Consider the following 17,590-nt stretch of genomic DNA (forward strand, 5'->3'; position numbering starts at 1 on the left):
TGGCATCATCTCACCCAGCTGGCCTGGAGCATCCCCTCTCAGGACAGGACAAGGTGTGTGACCTGGAGAGTGGGGCAATGGAGAAGATTGCCTGGCAGGTTCTTCCCCTGCTCCTGCTCCAGCCAGCGTCTTCCTTCCTCCTGTCCTGCAGCTCCTCAAAACAGAGCCCCTTTCTCTCCCCTCCACCACGGCTCCTCGTCCCTTCTCAGGACTCTCCACTGTGTCTGTCCCCTGGCCACGCCCCTGTCTGTGGGGACGGGGCTTCCCATGTGGTTTGCCAAGAGCTTGAACTTCAGTGGCTGTGGTTGCTCCAGACCCTGGCACAGGGTCCTGGGTTCTGGACTCTGCATTTCTGCTCTGAGTCGGAGTTGCTCTGACCACAGAGTTGCTCTGCACATGGCAGATGGTGCCCAGAGCACTTCCATGTGAGAGAGAGCATGTGTGCACGAGGAGCACCCATAGCCAGCAGGGGCAAAGGGCGACGTACCAGGGTGCACGTGCCGCTGCTGTGCTGTGTCTTGTGCAGCCACAGCACGGCAGATTCTCCATTAGCTCAAGTGGTCAAGACCTGGTGTGCGTCACTGGCCCTGTCTCTGCTGCCCCTGGGAAGTCCCAGCAGCCCCGAGGCACAGCAGAGCCAGAGCTGGGATTCCCGGGGGCTTTGGGGCAGCGTAACACTCAGCTACGCGCAGCTGAGAAAACGCCGTTGTGCCGATTCTGTCGTCCTGCCAGAAACGCCCTCCAGAGTGTGCTCGGGGGAGTCAGGGTCTCGGGTTGTTCTCACGGAGTCCGACCAGTTCCCCTTTCAGACTGTGGTTAGGCTCGCACCGTTGCCTTGTCCTAGCACTGTCCAGTGGGACAGCTCTTGCGGATTAGGACCTGCTGGGCCTTGGTGATGGCACAGTGGGCCAGGTACTCTCTCAGTGGGGCAAGGGCGTGTGGGTGCAGATGCCCTAGCTGAGATGTGGTGGGGTGCCAGGGCGGGGGGGGTCTGTAGCAGGGTGCGAGCAGCTTACTGACCCCTGTCTCTCTTTGCAGGTGTTTGACCAAAGGGAAGCAGCAGCAGCAGCAGCAGCAGCAGCAGCAGGGACTTCGAGCTCCGTCTACTGTCGCTGCCAAAAGTTTTAGCCAATCAAATGCACCCTGACAATAAACTGACCAATCATGGAAAGACAGGTAACAGTGGTGCCCAGTCCCAGCACCATAATGTGAGCCAAGGACCCACCTGCAACCTGGGGTCTAAGGGCGTGGGGGCGGGAAATCATGGCGGCAAAGCCAGTCAGATTTCTCCTGGCAACTCTGGACTGAAAAACAGCCAGAACGCTCTCCCGAACTTCGGGTCCTTGAAGGGCAAAGGGAAGCGGGAGCGAAGCATCTCGGTGGACTCGGGAGAGCAGCGGGAAGCCAGCACCCCCTCGTTGGACACGGAACCGAAAGGTAATGCTCACGCAGGCCTTGCCCGGGCGGCTCTTCCTTCTGTTGCCCCTTGCCCCTGGCAGCCGCTTGCACCCAGAGCCGTCGGCGTCCGTCACCCTCCCTGCAGCACGGCCCCCCGGGCGGGCTGGGAGCTCCCTCCATGCTGGGCTCGTCTCCTGGTGCCCTAGCGGGAGGTGCTGGGATGGTCAGGGTGGGTGTCTTCTGCCCAGCTGGCCTCGGGGCCTGCCCTGCACTGTAGCCCCTGGCTGGCAGCAGGTGGGGTGTTTCCCACGGGCTGCTGGGACCTGGTGGGCAGCAATGTGGTCACGGGTGTCAGGCCAGCCCCAGTGGGCAGGTGGGAAGCAGGTCCTGGGATTGGTCTGCTCTTCTGCGGCTTGTGGCAGAGACTGGATGCCGTGGTGGTCAGCAGGGCGGGGGGCAAGCCTGGCTGGCTGAAGAGCTACGTGGTTTCGCTCATGGGGGACAGCTCCTGTGTGGCTTCTGGAAAATGTCTGAACCAGCACTCCTCCCTCTTGGGAGCCTGGGGCAGCCTGTAGGCTCCGTGGAGCACAGCCATGCCCAGGGCCTGCGTGGGGCACTGGAGAAGACTTGGGAGCACAATGCCAATGCCTTGGAAAGCAAGTTCCTTGGGCAGCATTCAAGTTTCCACCCAGAGCTGTCCTCTTGTGTTGGCCTGAAGCAGCTCTGCACAGAAGCAGCACGTCTGCCCTGGCCCTTGGGAAACATGTACGGATAATCCAGGTTGTGTGTGGATGCCTGCAGGAAGGCAGGAGCTGCCAGGCTAGGCCTCCAGCTGGGCCAGCATCCTCCTGAGCAGCCAGCACCAGCTGCCTCACAGGGTGCAGGGGTGTTGGAGTGGGCTTTGTCCTGCTACTTGGAAATGTTTCTTCCCAGCCACGTGCGTGGGAGCTGGCTCGTGCCCTGGGGCTTGTCTGATTAGCTGGGGTTGCTCATGTTCACCATGTGAATTCACAGAAGCCTGCTCTGCCCTAGCTTTGATGTGGATGGGTCATTGCAGGGGACTCAGCATTGGGTGCTTGAATCTCCTGCCATTCCCTGGCCCCCAGGTGTGGGTGCCATCATGTCTGACTCTAATGCAGCTGCAGGCCGCTTGTCCGCGTGACAGGGGCAACAGGGTTCAGAGCAGAAAATTGGCAGCTACTGCTCCGGCGTCTTAGTCCAGGCCCTGCCACTGCCTGTTCCTGTGTGACTAGGACAATGTTTCCCTCTCTAAATCTGCCCCGTTGGTGGACTGGCGACAGGAGCTGAGTGTGCACAGTGCTCTGGGACTCCAGGGGAGAGGTGTCCCCAAAGGGTGAAGCAGTATGTGCAAGTCCCCTCCCATTCCCAGTATGCATCCCCGACACCAGTGCTGCGCCTTGCGCTTGGTGTCCCGGAGCAGAAGGTGGGCAGTGTCTGGGTTTGCTGGCTCCTTCTAGTGAATAATGCGTGTCCCTCCAAGCTGCCAGCTGTGACAGGGAACCTCAGGACAAAGCTCTGTGATGCCCCCGCCACAGACTACAGGGCCGTCCTGGTTGAACGCCCCCCCCACCCCGGCAGGCCTGAGGTGAATAGCAGGGCTCTGCTGAATGCCTTGATGCTGGGATGGAAGAGCAGATCTTTGCTGTCTGTGGCTGTCCTGATGCTGGCAGTGTGTGGGGCTGCCCCAGCCTCACCTGCTTGCTGCCTCTTGGCACCTGATGCGGGCAAGACAGGCCAGGTCCTGAGACCAGTGAAAGCACAGGGGAGTAGCTGCTTTCCTGCCTGCTTCCTTGCTGAAGGACTTAGCTCTGGGAGCATGAAGCCATCTGCCAGTGATGGAGCTGAGCCTTCCCCCGTGCAGCCTGTGGCTGCTGCTCCAGCCAAGGCGAGCGGCTGCCAGGGCCCCCAGCTCTCACGAGGCCATCCCAGCCCTGGCCCAACAGAAACCAGCTGTTGTCCATTACCTGCTGGGCTGGGAGGGCTGGCATGTGACTTTGGTCATAAACAAACCAAATGGCCCGTCCTCTTGGCTGCGGCACCTGACTGGACCAATGGGGAGGGATCTGAGTGCGAGGCTGGGCTGTCAGGAGGGAGGCTGGCGTGTCTGGCTGAGGGGGGAGCTGCCCTGGGCTGTGGGGGTCTGAACCCCATCCGGGGCAGCGAGTGCTGGTGCCGTGTTGGGAGACCTGGGCTAAGGCCGAGCGAGGAAGCTCTGGGCTGGATACCAAGAGAAGTGCCTGGCACTGTGCTGGCCGGGGGGAGGAGGGGAGAGTGGGGCTGTTTCCACAGGGAGGGTTTGGGAGCCCTGTGGCTCAGCACCTCCCAGCCAGTCAGGGCAAAGCCTGGGGAGCTGCCTTCCTGGGGACAGTCCTTCCAGCAGCCTCTGATGAGCCTCCCCCGGCCCCTTCCCCACCCGTTACTCCAGACTGAGGTTTGTGAATGGAGGAGATGGCTGGTATCCACTGAGCTGTCCCCTCCATGCTCCAGCAGCTGCTCTGCCCCCATGAAGTGCCTGGGCCGTGGCTGCGAAATGGTGCTGGGACTTGGGCACCTGACAAGCAACCTTGCGTCCACGTCAACAGCCCTGTGGTGGCAGCCTGGGCCCCCGTGAGTAGTGGCTGCATCAGAGCAGGGGTGCACCAGCAGCACCTGGCCTGGGCCCCGACCCTGCTCGCGGCAGCTATGCTAGCCGTGCCTCAGGCACGTGCAGCCAGGCATTGCTGCTGAACTGTTGCGGCCTGGTCCCTGGCCTCACGGCAGGCCTGAGGCGGGAATAGAGTCTTCGTGCCTTGACCCTCAGGTTGATTTTGCCAGCTTGGGCCTGCCTGCCTGGGGCTGGTGAGGGTGAGCGCCCTGTGGCCCATGGCTTTGCCATTCCAGTGTGGTGACGCGGTCTGTCCCCTGCAGGTGAGGTGGCTCCTCGCAGCAAGCGGCGGTGCGTTCTGGAGAGGAAGCAGCCGTACAGCGGGGACGAATGGTGCTCCGGCCCAGACAGCGAGGAGGACGACAAGCCTGTCAGCAGCGCACACAGTGAGTGCCCCAGTTTGCCCTGTCCCTGCATTGTGGCCCACGCAGGCTCCCAGAGGACAGCTGGCCTTGCAGGTCACGGGTGGGGGCTGAGTGTGGCATGTGCATCGTCGGGGCAGAGCTGTAAGTGTGTTGCTGCATGGGTGGCACGAGAGAGCTGCTGGGGAGTAGCTGAGGTGCAGTCTGCGGGGCACGAGGGGCACATTGGACTGGATCAGTCCCTCGCCCTGCCTCTGGAGGAGGCACTTTCCCCCGTCTCCTCCTCAGTAGATGGGCCTTGCTGTTCATAGCCCATGCTGGCGCAGCTCCGCAGCAGGACACATGGAGGGGCCTTCACATACTGTGGGTATCTTCCCACACCGTGCTGCTGACAGTGCCTGTCAAGGGCTCAGGTCTCCATCGCTGCCATCAGCTCCAGGGTCACTGCAGCTGTTTTTGGAGGTAGCTGCAGTCTGGTTTCAAATGGATGGGTAAGAGCTTGACAAGAGTCTGGTCAAGCCTGAGTTAACTAGCACACACCACACTTGCTTAATTCCTGGTCAGGGCTTTTAACTTGATTTAAAGGCCAGCTCAGGTTGAGGCCTGGGCTGTTTTTTTGTAAGTCCCTGGAGAATGGTGAGATTTATCGATAGATTTTTAGCCTCCGCTTCCTTGGTTCCCACTGCACCCTCCTCTGCTGCCCGCATCTGGCTGGTGTGTTACAGATGCCTCATTGCTCTTTGGCCTGGAAACAAGTCACTACCTGGAACCATCCTTCCTGTTTGGCCCCAGGACTCCAACATCTGGGGTCGGCAGAGGAGCGCCCAGGTGTCCCCCTTGGTGTGTCTGTGCATCCCTGTCCCCTCTCGTCTCCGCCTTGAGCTTCTGGCCTCGGTTACATCCTTTGTGTGGCAAACTGAATCGTGCAAAGGTGACATTGTTACAACGCTGCGAGGCTCCAGGTGTGAATCGGAGCATGGCCCTAGGGTTCCCAGAGCACTCCCAGTGCTTATACTTCAGGCTGCAGATCTCATAGCTCTTAACTGCACTTTCTGGGCCAGATTTCCTGTTGTTACCTCTCCTGTAGAGGCTTCTCTGGTCACTGCAGGGCTGTGCAGCAATCCTGCTGCCTCTGCCTAGAAGCTGGTAGAATGCGAAAGTCCGGAGCAAGTGTTTAGACATTGCTGTGGCATGGGAAGCCCTAGTGTAAGCATCCTGCCCTCTGCCGGGCGGGCGTGCGGCTGGCTGCAGCCGGAGGAGGAGGGATAAGCGCATCAGGACCTACAGAGCAGCCCTTGTGCCTTGCTCTGCTTTGCAAGCTGATTAGGTGTGCAGGTGGCCATTTGAGGCTCCTTGTTGTGGATCTCTGTCGGGGGCAGCATAGTCCAGAGCACAGTCTATGAGCTGGGAGCCAGAACTCCGGGGCTCAGCACTTGGCTCTGGTCGTGGTTCACTAGGTGAGCTGGGGCAACTCATTTCCCTGCCGCGCCCCTCCCAACGAGGCAGTGGCACTAGCTTACCCTTTCAAAGGGGCTGGAGGTCCATGTTGGGTGCCAGGTTTGAGCCAAGGGCTGCTTTTCCTGAGGCTGCCAGATGCAGCCCAGAGTGGGCCCTGCCCATCGGCCTCTTTTGCTGCTTGCAGGCCTGGAGGGCCCTTTTGCAGGGGTCCCTGTCCTGCACTGCACTGCCGGCGCCAGGGGCTTGTGGGGCAGGACAGCTGCTGCCAGATGTGTGCTAGCCTGTTCAAGGTGCCGGTGGTGATAAGCAGATGCCAGACACCAAGTGGTGGTGTTGTTAATTACAGCTATCTTTAATATTAATTAAGGGCATTATTTAATAATGATGGTGATCATTGCTCCTGCGTGGTGTCCGTCGTCGCCCCCCCCCCCACTGCTGCCCAGCTGTCCCTGGGGCGGGGTGGGCATGGGGCAGCTCCGCCTGCCCCAGGCAGAAGGGCAGGAGCCCTGGCCCTGGCTCTAGGTCACTGCCACCCGTGGTGGGAATCCCTGCCCTGTGCTGCCATCTGCCGGGCACTGGGGGAACGTGCAGCCTAGGCTCTCCTGTGGGGCCAGGGACCATGTGTGGTCTCTCCCCTCTGCCTTGTGTTCAGACAGTGTTGTTACAGGGTGGAGCAAGGGGCAGAGATGCTGCCTGCTTCTCCTGCATGTGCCGTCAGCCCCAGCCTAAGACCCCTGCTCTTCCAGCCACAGACACGCAGTACTGTGGCCAGTGCCCCTCTGTCCCGATAGGCAGCCCCCCCAGGTCTGAGTCCTGGGCTCCCTAGTTCTCCGTGCCCAGCTCTAATTGCCCTGCTGCAGGCAGTTGGCACGTGCTTTGTTGTGCTGGCTCTGGGGTGCTGCCTGGCTGCTTCTGCTGCGTGGGCTGTGGTGTAAGGGCTCTGCTCTTGTCCTTCCCACAGATTGTAATGTAGCAGATCCTGCAATGTCCACAGCTCCGCAGCTTGGGCCAGGGTCCAACCCACTGCCAAGCCTGAATGAGACCGGTTCTTCCAGCACCCCACATGGCGCTACCCCCGGCCTGCGGCCTGATGGTACAGGGAGTGGAAGTGGCAGCACTGGAAAGCAGCCTTCCCAGTTCGTTTACGTCTTCACCACGAACCTGGCCAACACGTAAGTGGCAACCCCTCATCTGGCGGAGCTGCAGGCACAGCTGCCTCTGCAGGTGACAGGGAGGCTCCCTGGGCCTCTGGCTTGCACTGCATGGGTCTCCAACTGCATTCTTCCAGCACTGGCTTCAGGGGCCCTATTAGAGGTACTTCACACTGATTAGGAGCTTCCTCCCAGTAGTGCTCACATGCCGCCTTCCTGCATGACAGCAACAGGCACAAAACAGAATCAGTGGGAACAGGGCAGGATCCGGGCTAGGTGGACTGATGGCTCGATTCAGACTGTGCCAGGGAGAGCAGACTTCAGTGAGTCCCAGCACCACGCAGCTTCGTCCTTGTATTCTGCTGCACAGCATCTGGCTGTGCAGCTGTGGAGTGCCTGGCTGGTTTCACGGGGCATATCTGAAGGTATTTCCCTGGCACACTGGATCCACGCAGAATCTGTGGTTACTGTGCAGCAGCCAGTGCTGAGCACAGCACAGTGTGCAGCACTGCAGGTGGGAGAAGGGAACTGTTGAGGCAGTTGCAGTCTCATTAGAGAGAGACTGTAGGGTCCGCATACAGCAGGTAGGAGTGCAGTCCACTGCCCTGCTAGGCCCATGCCCCACACAGTGAGCCCTGGGCTTCCTCCATTCCCGTGGAGAAAGGGAAGGCAGAGATTGTCTTGCTGGGGCCTGTGGCTCCAAGGTGGTGCTGCTCTCTACCAGCTCTTGGCAGTGCGTTTGTGTGTGTTTGTGACTGGCTGTGCTCTTTCCTCAGTGCTGCAGAAGCTGTCCTGCAGGGCCGCGCTGACTCCATCCTGGCCTACCACCAGCAGAACGTTCCCCGGGCAAAGCTGGACCAGGTATGGCTGGCATGTGCCGGCACTGCCTTTGGCACCTGCTGCTGACTCAGGCCCCTGGCCAGCGCCACGGCCATCACAGCCTGCCCCCAGCCTGCTCCTTGCTCTCTGCTGAGGGGGGAAGCAGCTCAGCTGCTCTGTGGAGGAAGGGGCTACCTGTGGGGAGGGGGTACAGGAGGATGCACCTTTGTGGGACCCATTCAGAAAGGGCTGCTGGCAGGGGGTATGCAGCAGGGTTCAGGGTCCTAGGGCAGAACACTATTGTGAATGTTCGCCACTGACTGCCACCTCCCCTTCCTCCACCAGGCTCCAGCTCCCAAGGTGCTGGCGGGTGCTGAGCAGCTGCCCATTAACCCGCCTGCTGCCAACACTCCACAATCCCAGCCCCCCGCACCTCAGGGCAGTCAGTCACAGCCACAGCCGCCCCCAGCCCAGCCGCCGCCCCCGCCCCAGGGCATCACCCCGACCGCTCTGCCCACGCCGGTGGCCCTGCCCCAGGAAGGGGCTGGAGATGACGTCCGGAGAGACCTGACTCCCAACTCTGTGGGGAACAGCAGCAGTAGCAACCAGTCTGGAAGCAACCACCCCAACACGCCCACAGCCACTGCCACTGCCATGCAGCCCGGGCTGGGGGACTCATCCAGCACCTCCACCTCCACCTTGCTGGGGGATGGCCCTGGCCCTGGCCCTGGCCCTGGCCCTGGCCCCGGCCCCGGCCCTGGCTCTGGCCCTGGCCCTGGCACAGCTGGGAACGGGCAGGCCGGGTTGGGCCCCAGGAACCCCCTGAACTCAGAGGGCCTCTCCAAGGAGCAGCTGGAGCACCGGGAGCGCTCTCTGCAGACTCTGCGGGACATTGAGCGCATGTTCCTGCGCAGTGGGGAGGCTGAGCCCTTCCTGAAGTCCAACCAAAGCACCAGCGAGGGCAGTGCTGCCCCCCAGCCACAGCCTCCCCCTGCCCAGCCCCCGCCACCACCTACTGCCATGAAGAAATATGAAGAGCCCCTGCAGTCTATGATCTCCCAGACGCAGAGCCTAGGGGGGCCCAGCCTGGAGCACGAGGTCCCCCACCACCCGGGCTCTGACATGGGCCAGCAGATGAACATGATGATGCAGCGCCTGAACCAGGATAACCTGACCCCAGAGCAGGTGGCCTGGAGGAAGCTGCAGGAGGAGTACTATGAGGAGAAGCGGCGGAAGGAAGAGCAGATTAGCATCCATGGCCGGCCCATGCAGGAGATGATGATCCCTCAGTCCATGAGTGGCATGATCATGCGAGGCCCGCCACCACCCTACCACAGCAAGCCTGGGGAGCAGTGGCCACCGGGCATGGGCAGTCAGCTGCGAGGGCCCATTGATGTCCAGGACCCCATGCCGCTGAGGGGAGGCCCCTTCCCAGGCCCGCGGTTCCCTGGCAGTCAGATGCAGCGGGTCCCTGGCTTTGGTGCGATGCAGAACATGCCCATGGATGCGCTCGGGCCCATGAATGCCATGCAGCGGCCAGTCAGACCCGGCATGGGGTGGAGTGATGACATGCCCCCCATCGGGGGCCCTGGGAACTTTCCACAAGGGAATCTGCCCTACCCTTCGGGACAGGGGGACCCTGAGCGGTTCATGACCCCCCGAGCCAGGGAGGAGATCCTGAGGCACCAGCTGATGGAGAAGCGCCCCGTGGCAGTGCAGAGGCCCATGGGGATGTCGGGCAGCTCCATGAGCCAAGGCATGGAGATGGAGAGGATGATACAAGCTCACCGGCAGATGGACCCATCTATGTTTCCTGGCCAGATGCCAGGGGAGAGCTTGGGTGGTGCACCCCTGGGCATGGACTTCGCAGGGACCAGAGGGATGCTGAGTCCACCCATGAGCCAGTCAAGCCTCCGCGATATGGACACGCCCCTGGGCCCTGGAAACCTCAACATGAACATGAATGTCAACATGAACATGAACATGAACCTCAACGTCCAGATGACGCCGCAGCAGCAGATGCTGATGTCCCAGAAGATGAGGGGCCCTGACATGATGGGCCACCAGGGCATGAGCCCAGAGGAGGTGACTAGGGCGAGAGCCCAGAACGGCAGCAGCAGCGTGATGATGGGCACGCCCCAGAAAATGATGATCCCTTCGCAGTTTGCCAGCCAGGGCCAGCAAGGCTTCCCCAGTGGCCAGGGCCCCTATCACAGCCTGCCCCAGGAGATGGGTAGCTCCTCGGACATGTTCACCCCTGAGCAGGGTACCCTGCCTGTTGGCACCATCGGCAGCACCACCAGGCTCAGTCACATCCCCTTACCACCCGCCTCCAATCCCCCTCCCAGCCAGGGGGCCAGCATCCACCCGGCACCTTCGCGGGGCCTGGGCCGCCGGCCCTCCGACCTCACGATCAGTATCGGCCAGATGAACTCTCCTGGCATGGGCCATCTCAAATCCCCGACGCTCAGCCAGGTGCACTCGCCCCTGGGTACTTCCCCCTCAGCCAACCTCAAGTCCCCGCAGACGCCCTCGCAGATGGTCAGCGTGCCGCCTGCCAACCCAGCCGGGCCCCTCAAGTCGCCCCAGGTGATGAGCTCCTCCCTCAGTGTCCGGTCGCCTACCAGCTCCCCAAGCCGCTTGAAGTCCCCTTCCATGGCTGTTCCTTCCCCTGCGTGGGTGCCTTCTCCAAAAACCACTCTTTCAAGTCCAGGAGTCAGCCAGAGCAAGCAGCCCATCAGCATGAACTCAGCATCTTCCCTGGGAGGGATGGAGCAGGGTAAGCTGGCATGTGTGAGCCGCCGCTGCGAGCAAACGCGGGCGCATGGGAGCATGCATAGGCGTGGGCCCGAGTGCCCTGTGCCCCGACAGCCTCTGTGGCCCTTTGTCTCGTGTCCTCTGACACCAGGGACTCAGTGCAGCTTTACCCAATGTGCCACAAACTCTGTCAGCCATGTCCTGCCCACCCCGTGTGTTAGCCAGTTACCCCAGCACCAGGGCTGTCTGGCCACACGAATCACTGAGCCTTTGCTTGATTTGAAGGAAATATTTGAATTGCAAAAATTAACAGCCCCTTCTCAGGGTGATGGTGCTGCTTCCCTTCCCCCTGGACTTCTCCTTTTGGTGCCACATGCTGGCCTTGGGCAAGAGCTGTGGCACTGGGGAGAAGCAAGCAGGTGCTTAGACCGGGGAAGTCTGTGCTGAATGAACCTGCTCAGCCCTCGCCACTGCTGCCCTCCCAGGGGAGATTAATGCCAGCAGCTGCTTAGTCCCCAGTGGGATCCCTGCTCTCTCGTTCCTGAGAAGGGAGACAGGCCGGCCAGTCTGGAAGGCGGTGACTGCTCTTGTGGGGAAGAGGCGAAACTGAGTTAGAGATGAGGCGGAGGCTTCAGCCTCCCGCATCCCACTGCTCAACAGGTAAAGGCCAGAGTCACAGGCAGTGCAGCACGAGAAGGGTGTTGGTAAGTGCGTGTGCGCACGTGGTGTTGGACAAACCTGTCGTGCTGCATTCCAAAGCCCGGGGAGGCTGCACGGTGTCTTGGGCTGGTGCCCACGTGCCTGTTTCCTGGTGTCTCTGTGTCTGGGCGATGTCTTGCAGGGGGCAGGGTGGGTTAGGTCTGGGTTGAATTGTGGAGGCCAGGCAACCTAATGGATAGAGCAGGAGCCCGGGAGTCAGGACTTGGTGGCTGGGCTCCTCCCTGTGCCCCTGTCGCTTTGGCGGGCCTTGTCACTTCTCCTCTGTGCCAGCTGTCCCTGCTTCTGAGGGGAGCTTGTCCTTTCCTCGGGTATCCCTGGAAGACTGCTTCTGGCCACCTCCTCCCTACCCACCTGCTCTGGGACTGTTCTAAGTCCTCCACTCCACATCTTTTCTGCTGCGTCCATCTGGAGGGGTGAAAAGCAGGTGCCTCTCCCTGCACTGGGGAGCTCTGTCTTGTCCCTGATGTCTCCAAGCAAGACTGACCTCCCTTCCCCCAGCAAACCCTCATATCCTGTCCATGCTTCAAATGCTTTGTGCCCATCAGCTCCTGTTTGCCTGAGGAGGCCTTGAGGGCATGCGGTGCTGCAGTGGAGGCCCCTGGAAATGCTGGGTGCTTGATCCCAACTACTCTGACACTGCAGGGTGGGGGTTGCTCACCGGATGCTCTGCACACATCAACCCCATCCCCTGCTGCCCGCCAGGGCAGGTGTCAGCCAAGCCTTGCCACCAGCCATGCATTTCTCATGCAGACGCGTGTGCTTACTTGTGCATGTTTGCACATACAGTGCCATAGGTTTGTGGTCTCTGTGTGGGCTCTAGACACTGGGCTTTTGCATTGAGGTTCCAGCTGAGATTTGAAAATAAGCCATGGGGGGAGGGGTGGGGCAAAGCACTCTCAACTCAGGTCAGATACCAGCTCCCACTTGGTGCCCTCTGTCCCAGAATCAGCCTCTCTCCTTCTCTGACTAGGACAGTGAGCAGTGGGTCCAGTCAGGACGCTGGGTTTGGACTGGAGCAGGATGCTGGCACAGCTTAGGGTGTCTGGCGCTGAGGCCGCTATGCAGTGACATCCCAGCACGGCATGTCCTTGGTCCTGTGGGCTCAGTTCTGGGCCAGGCTGGGTTGGTCTTCGTGGGCTCCTCTGCCATCCACTGTCCCTGGCGAGAGCGCTAAGCTGGTTTCTCTCTTGCTTGCAGGTTCTCTGCCTCCTGGGCCTAGGAGCAGTTCCTCCGCACCAGCCAGTAACCCCTCTAGCACCCTGAATCCCAACATGCCTTTTACTTCCTCTCCAGATCCATCCCCCTCCCAGAACCCCCTCTCGCTGATGATGTCACAGATGTCCAAGTACGCCATGCCCAGCTCCACGCCACTCTACCACAATGCCATCAAGACCATTGCCACCTCTGATGATGAGCTGCTCCCAGACAGGCCCATGCTCCCGCCGGGAAGCATGGCAGGTACGTTCGTGCAGGGAGAGAAGGCTGCAGCTGGGTCTTAGAGGGACAGGATCAATCCAGTGGCTGCAGGCCTGCCAGGGGGAGAGCAGGCCACCTGGCTTCTGCTCCCATCTCTGTGAAAACGTGTGGCTCAGCAGTGGCACCTGCCCCACCACCCTACCCCAGGGTGTAATCAGGGGCCTTGGCACTCTCTGCTCCCTGGATGCCATGGACTAAGCTGCTTCACTGGAGCTGCAGAGCTGCTATCCCCCGCAGCCTCCTGTTTGTTACCAGTTTGTGAAGCCCTTGGAGCCTGGGGCAGAGCAGTGCATTGGTTCACGTGGCTGCGGGTGCAGGGCTGTTCTGGTGTCTGCTTCTCCTTGCCAGCCCAGGGCAGGGTGTGTGCATGGGCAAGGGACCGGATCTGCAGCTCCTCCTCACCCCCCCCAGTCATCTCATCCTGCTGTGCACAGCTCCCCCCACAGCCATCTGCTCCAGGGTCTCTCCCTGCACTTGGGATGTCCCCAGCTTTTCCTGTCCCCCGGTAAGAGCTGATTTCTAGGATCTCCAGCACAGAGCGTTGTCTTGTATGGTACTCCGGCCTGTCCCTGGCGGGATGGAGGTTCTGGGCAGAGCCTGGCTACTTGGCTGGGTGTGTAGGCTGCAATGCCCGAAGAGTCAGAGCCGTGTGGCTGAGGTGCTGTGTAAGAGCTCTTCAGCTGAACCTTCAGAACAGCGTCGGCAGCCCTCCGTGGCACAGGGAGCATGAGGGAGGGGAGCAGAGTGCATGGCCAGTGCTTTTGGTTTGGTGGCTGAACTGGAGGGAAATAAGAAGTCTCCAATCAATGGAGACACTTGGGTTTGAGGTTTTTAAACCCTTAAAAAAACTGGCAGTTTTCCAAATTAAGAATCAGCAACTAGCGTCTTTTTTCCAAACTTGTTGATAGTTATTTTGACTGTGAGGATCTGCAGAGCTGGGCCCAGGTGGGCAGTTGTGGAATCCCCATCACTGGAGGTGTTCAAGAAGCATAAGCATTGGTCAGGGATCCTCCAGGAAAAGCTATGCCCAGATGAATTGCTGGGAGGTAACAAGAGCTCTGGTGCCCAAAGCTGAGGGAGATTGGATAGGCTGTGGTCAGTTATAAAAAGAGGACACAGAAAGGAAACTGACTGTCCGGTGAGAGGGTGTGATATGTGGGTTACCCCTGCTGTTCCCAGGTTGCAGAGCAGAATGAAGGGTGTTTGTTTTTCCTAGGCTTCTGGGCTTTGCTGGGTGCCATATGAGGCCAGGAAGGATGTTTTCCCCTTTCCTGTTGCTACAGGTATATGGGGGACTTTGTTGCCTTCAGGCCAGGATGGGGATTGTGACTGGGCTGTGCAGTGCTCCAGCTGGGACTAAAACCTGGATGTCCCTGGCTAGAGGACTGTGCCCCTCTGCTTGGGAGTCAGGCCGATTGCCACATTTGGGGTCAGGAAGGAATTTTACCACACGGTCAGATTGGTACAGATGGGGGTTTTGCTGTCCTCTGTAGCAGGGGGCACGGCCTCTGCCCAAGATCTCTCAAGTGCATTTCCGGGTGTATTTTGCTAACAGCAGTGGGACCATTGTCCCCTGCTTTACCTGGGCAGCTTTGCATGCTTTCGGTGTCCTCGGACAACGCGCCTGTGCGACAGGCTTGATTGTGCATCTTTGGGAGGTTTAGACAGGGCTGATCCTGCCTCGAGCGGGGATCAGGTCGATGCCCTCTGGGGTCTCTTCCACCTTATTTCTCCAACTATAACTGTGGCCCCCTGAAGCTGCAGCTCTGGCAACAAAGAAACCTGACCCAGCTCTAGCAGTGTGAACGTGCTGGAGCTGGGCAGTGCTGGGGGTGCGAGTCGCTCGCTCGTTCTCACTGTCCACGGCCAGGGGATAATGCCTCGTACTAAACTCCCTCCCACCCTCCTGGCTGTGACTGTGCCGACAGGGTGCTCCCCTGTGCTGGGGTTGCAGTGTGGCCTGCGCAGCAGACGGCTCGCATGGTGAAGGCACCGTGGGAGCAGCAGGCTGCTAGGAGCCCCAAACCTACCTGTGCCCCGATGGCAGGTTGTGGCAACAGTCCCTGACCCGAGGTTCTTCCAGGCGAGGGTGAAACTCCACTACAGGGCCAGGCTGCTCCGGTGCCTGGAACCTATTGCCAGCCAGCCAGTGCATCACGCTAGCACACTGACCCTCTGGGCCAGAGATGGAAGTGCTGGTCACCAACCACTTGCTCTGGCTGGCTGCTCTCCTCTGCGGAGCGGTGCTGTGGTGAGAACAGTGGGTCTGACACTGCAGGCTGGGACTGGGGCTGCTCTCTGCGTGGCTGCTGCTGGGATGGGCTGCCAGTGGCTGGAGAGGTGCAGGGACACAAAGCTAACCCTCTTCTCTCTCTCCCCATCAGGTGTTGCAGGAAACCAGCCAAATCAGCTGCACTTGAACTCGGTGGGGCCCGCATCCTCGCAGAGCCCCATGGGGATGAGCCTGCCTGGCCAGCAGCCACTGTCCCATGAGCCCCCCACCTCCATGATGTCCTCGCCAAACCCCCTGGGCTCCAACATTCCAATGCACCCCGGGGCGCAGGGGGCGGGCATCCCCAGCCAGAACCCCATGATGCTGCCCCCCGGGCATCAGGACCCCCTGAACCAGCAGTGTGGCCCTGTGCCCAACAGCTCTCAGATGATCCCTTCCAGCCAGCTGGTGTTCCCCCGCATGCAGCAGCCTCATGGTGCCATGCCATCGCCAGCCGCAGGTATGCCCATGGCCCCCGGAGGCGGTGGCGGCCCTGGCCTGCAACAGCACTATCCCCCGGGGATGGCCTTACCACCAGAGGACCTTCCCTCCCAGCAGCCTGGCCAGATGCCCCCACAGCAGCACCTGATGGGCAAGAGCATCCCTCCTCGGATTGGCGAGCCTTACCCCGCGGTGCTCCCAGGGGTGGCCTCCGTGCTGAACGACCCTGAGCTAAGCGAGGTCATTCGCCCCACACCCACGGGCATCCCCGAGTTTGACTTGTCCAGGATCATCCCCTCTGAGAAGCCAAGCAGCACCTTGCAGTATTTCCCCAAGGGCGACACCCAAGTTCCGAAATCGCAGCCTTCCAACCTCCACCTCATGAACCTGCAGAACATGATGACAGAACAGACCCCCGTGCGCCCGGGCATGGCGGCCCCCAGCCTCCCGGGGCAGCAGAGCGTGCAGCGGGGACTTGGCATGCCCATGTGTCACCCGGGACAGGTGCCCGTGCTGGGCAGGACAGGCATGCCGCCGCAGCAGGGCATGATGGGCAGCAGCATGCACCAGGGCGTGATGTCCCCGCAGCAGAGCCTCATGGCGCAGCAGAACTTCATGCTGATGCAGGCCAAGCAGAGGAGCATGTCTGTGTCGGGGGAGATGTACGCCCAGGCCGGGCACATGATGTCACCTCAGGGCTCCCTTATGGGGCCCCCGCCTCAGCAGAACCTCATGGTCACGCACCAGATGAGGCAGCGGAGCGTCTCCCTGGACAGCCAAATGAACTACCTCCCCGGGCCGGGGAACATGGCCAACCTGCCCTTCTAGCCGTGCCCGGGTGTGGGGGGGGCTGGGATTACTGGGCAGGCGGGGGCCAGGCCTAGGGGCCGTGGGGGTGTTCTCCACATCGGACGTGCCTCTGTGCGGAGACCAGATGTGCAGCAAACGTGATGTGAATCCTTTCTTTGGGGGGAGGGGGGAGCTGGGATTGGAGTCGCTATGAGACCCGCGTTGCAGCCAGGGGCTCCCAGATCCTGCAGCAGTTGTAAAATGTTCAGTTATTTTTTTCCTCTTAGAGTGGGGTTTTTGTTTTGTTTTTTTATGTTGTTTTTTTAAAGCAACCAAAATGTCAAAAGGGGTTTGAACTAGCTGTAAATAGGTCGCTGGGAAAGGCAAAACTTGTGCTGGTTTTTAATTGTTCTGTATTTCTGTGTTTTAATAGAAGCCTCAAAATCTGTTTGAAAAAAACAAAAGCACACAACAAAACTTGACAGCAAGTCACCAAGCCAGGGCGGGCCGAACCCCCGCCCCTCCCCGAGGCCGTGAGAGCAGAGGTGCGGCATGAGGGCTTGTGCCAGAGCAGCCGCTACTCTCTTTGCAGAGGTGTGTGCAGCCCCCAGGCCATGTCCTGCAGCTTGACCCCAGGCGCCAGCTCTGCAAGCTACTCCTTGCCTGCTCAGAGCGGCCACGGCAGCACTTTGGCCTCTGAGGCTGCCCCTGGGCGTGCTGTGCAAGCCTGCCCATGCCCATGCCCATGCCTGTGCCTCCCCTCCTGCTGCTGGAGCCCTGTCTGCTCCAAGTATTGCCTCCTGCTGCCCCCTGCCCTGCCCGTCCTCCTGGAGCATTGCCTGCCCCCCCGCGCCTGGCTGTGGGGGACGAGGTGCTGAGCGCCACGTGTGCTGGCTCTGGCCACGCTGGGCAAGCCTTCCCGAGGGGCTCTGCACACAGAGCGCTGGGGCTCGGGGCTGCTGGCTGCCAGTGCCAGGACTGTGGTGGCCGGCCCAGCCCCATGCAGCCACAGGCCCCGCACCAGGTTGGCCAGGGAGAAGACGAAGCCAGCTTTCCTCACCCTGCTGGAGCGCAGCGGCTGCTGCGGCCGGGGCTTGGCCGGCCGGGGGGTTGCGCCAGGGCCGGGGTCAAGCGCGGGCTTCTCACGTCCAGCCGGGGCCCAAGGGTGCAGTCACCCAGCCCGGCTGGGGGCGCCCAGGCCCTGCTTCACAGCTGGCTCCGTCCCCTTTGGTGCGGCCTCCACCGGGAGGAGCTGCGAGTGGGGTTGCCGCAGCACACCACG

At 60.9% G+C, this 17,590-nt stretch overlaps 1 protein-coding gene across 1 annotated transcript; it reads left to right on the forward strand.

Annotated features, from left to right (window-relative positions):
• Positions 1 to 1,001: 1,001 nt before the first annotated feature.
• On the forward strand, positions 1,002 to 16,714 carry BCL9L (B-cell CLL/lymphoma 9-like). The gene is made up of 7 exons (XM_019510932.1): positions 1,002 to 1,437; positions 4,327 to 4,449; positions 6,845 to 7,055; positions 7,811 to 7,895; positions 8,199 to 10,632; positions 12,528 to 12,788; positions 15,191 to 16,714. The coding sequence occupies exons 1-7, from the start codon at positions 1,137 to 1,139 to the stop codon at positions 16,345 to 16,347; spliced, it is 4,572 nt and encodes a 1,523-aa protein (XP_019366477.1). The 5' UTR covers positions 1,002 to 1,136; the 3' UTR covers positions 16,348 to 16,714.
• Positions 16,715 to 17,590: the final 876 nt, after the last annotated feature.

The sequence above is a fragment of the Gavialis gangeticus genome, unplaced genomic scaffold (assembly GCF_001723915.1).
Source record: "Gavialis gangeticus isolate Ggan-Ray unplaced genomic scaffold, GavGan_comp1, whole genome shotgun sequence".
Classification (NCBI taxonomy): Eukaryota; Metazoa; Chordata; order Crocodylia; family Gavialidae; genus Gavialis; species Gavialis gangeticus.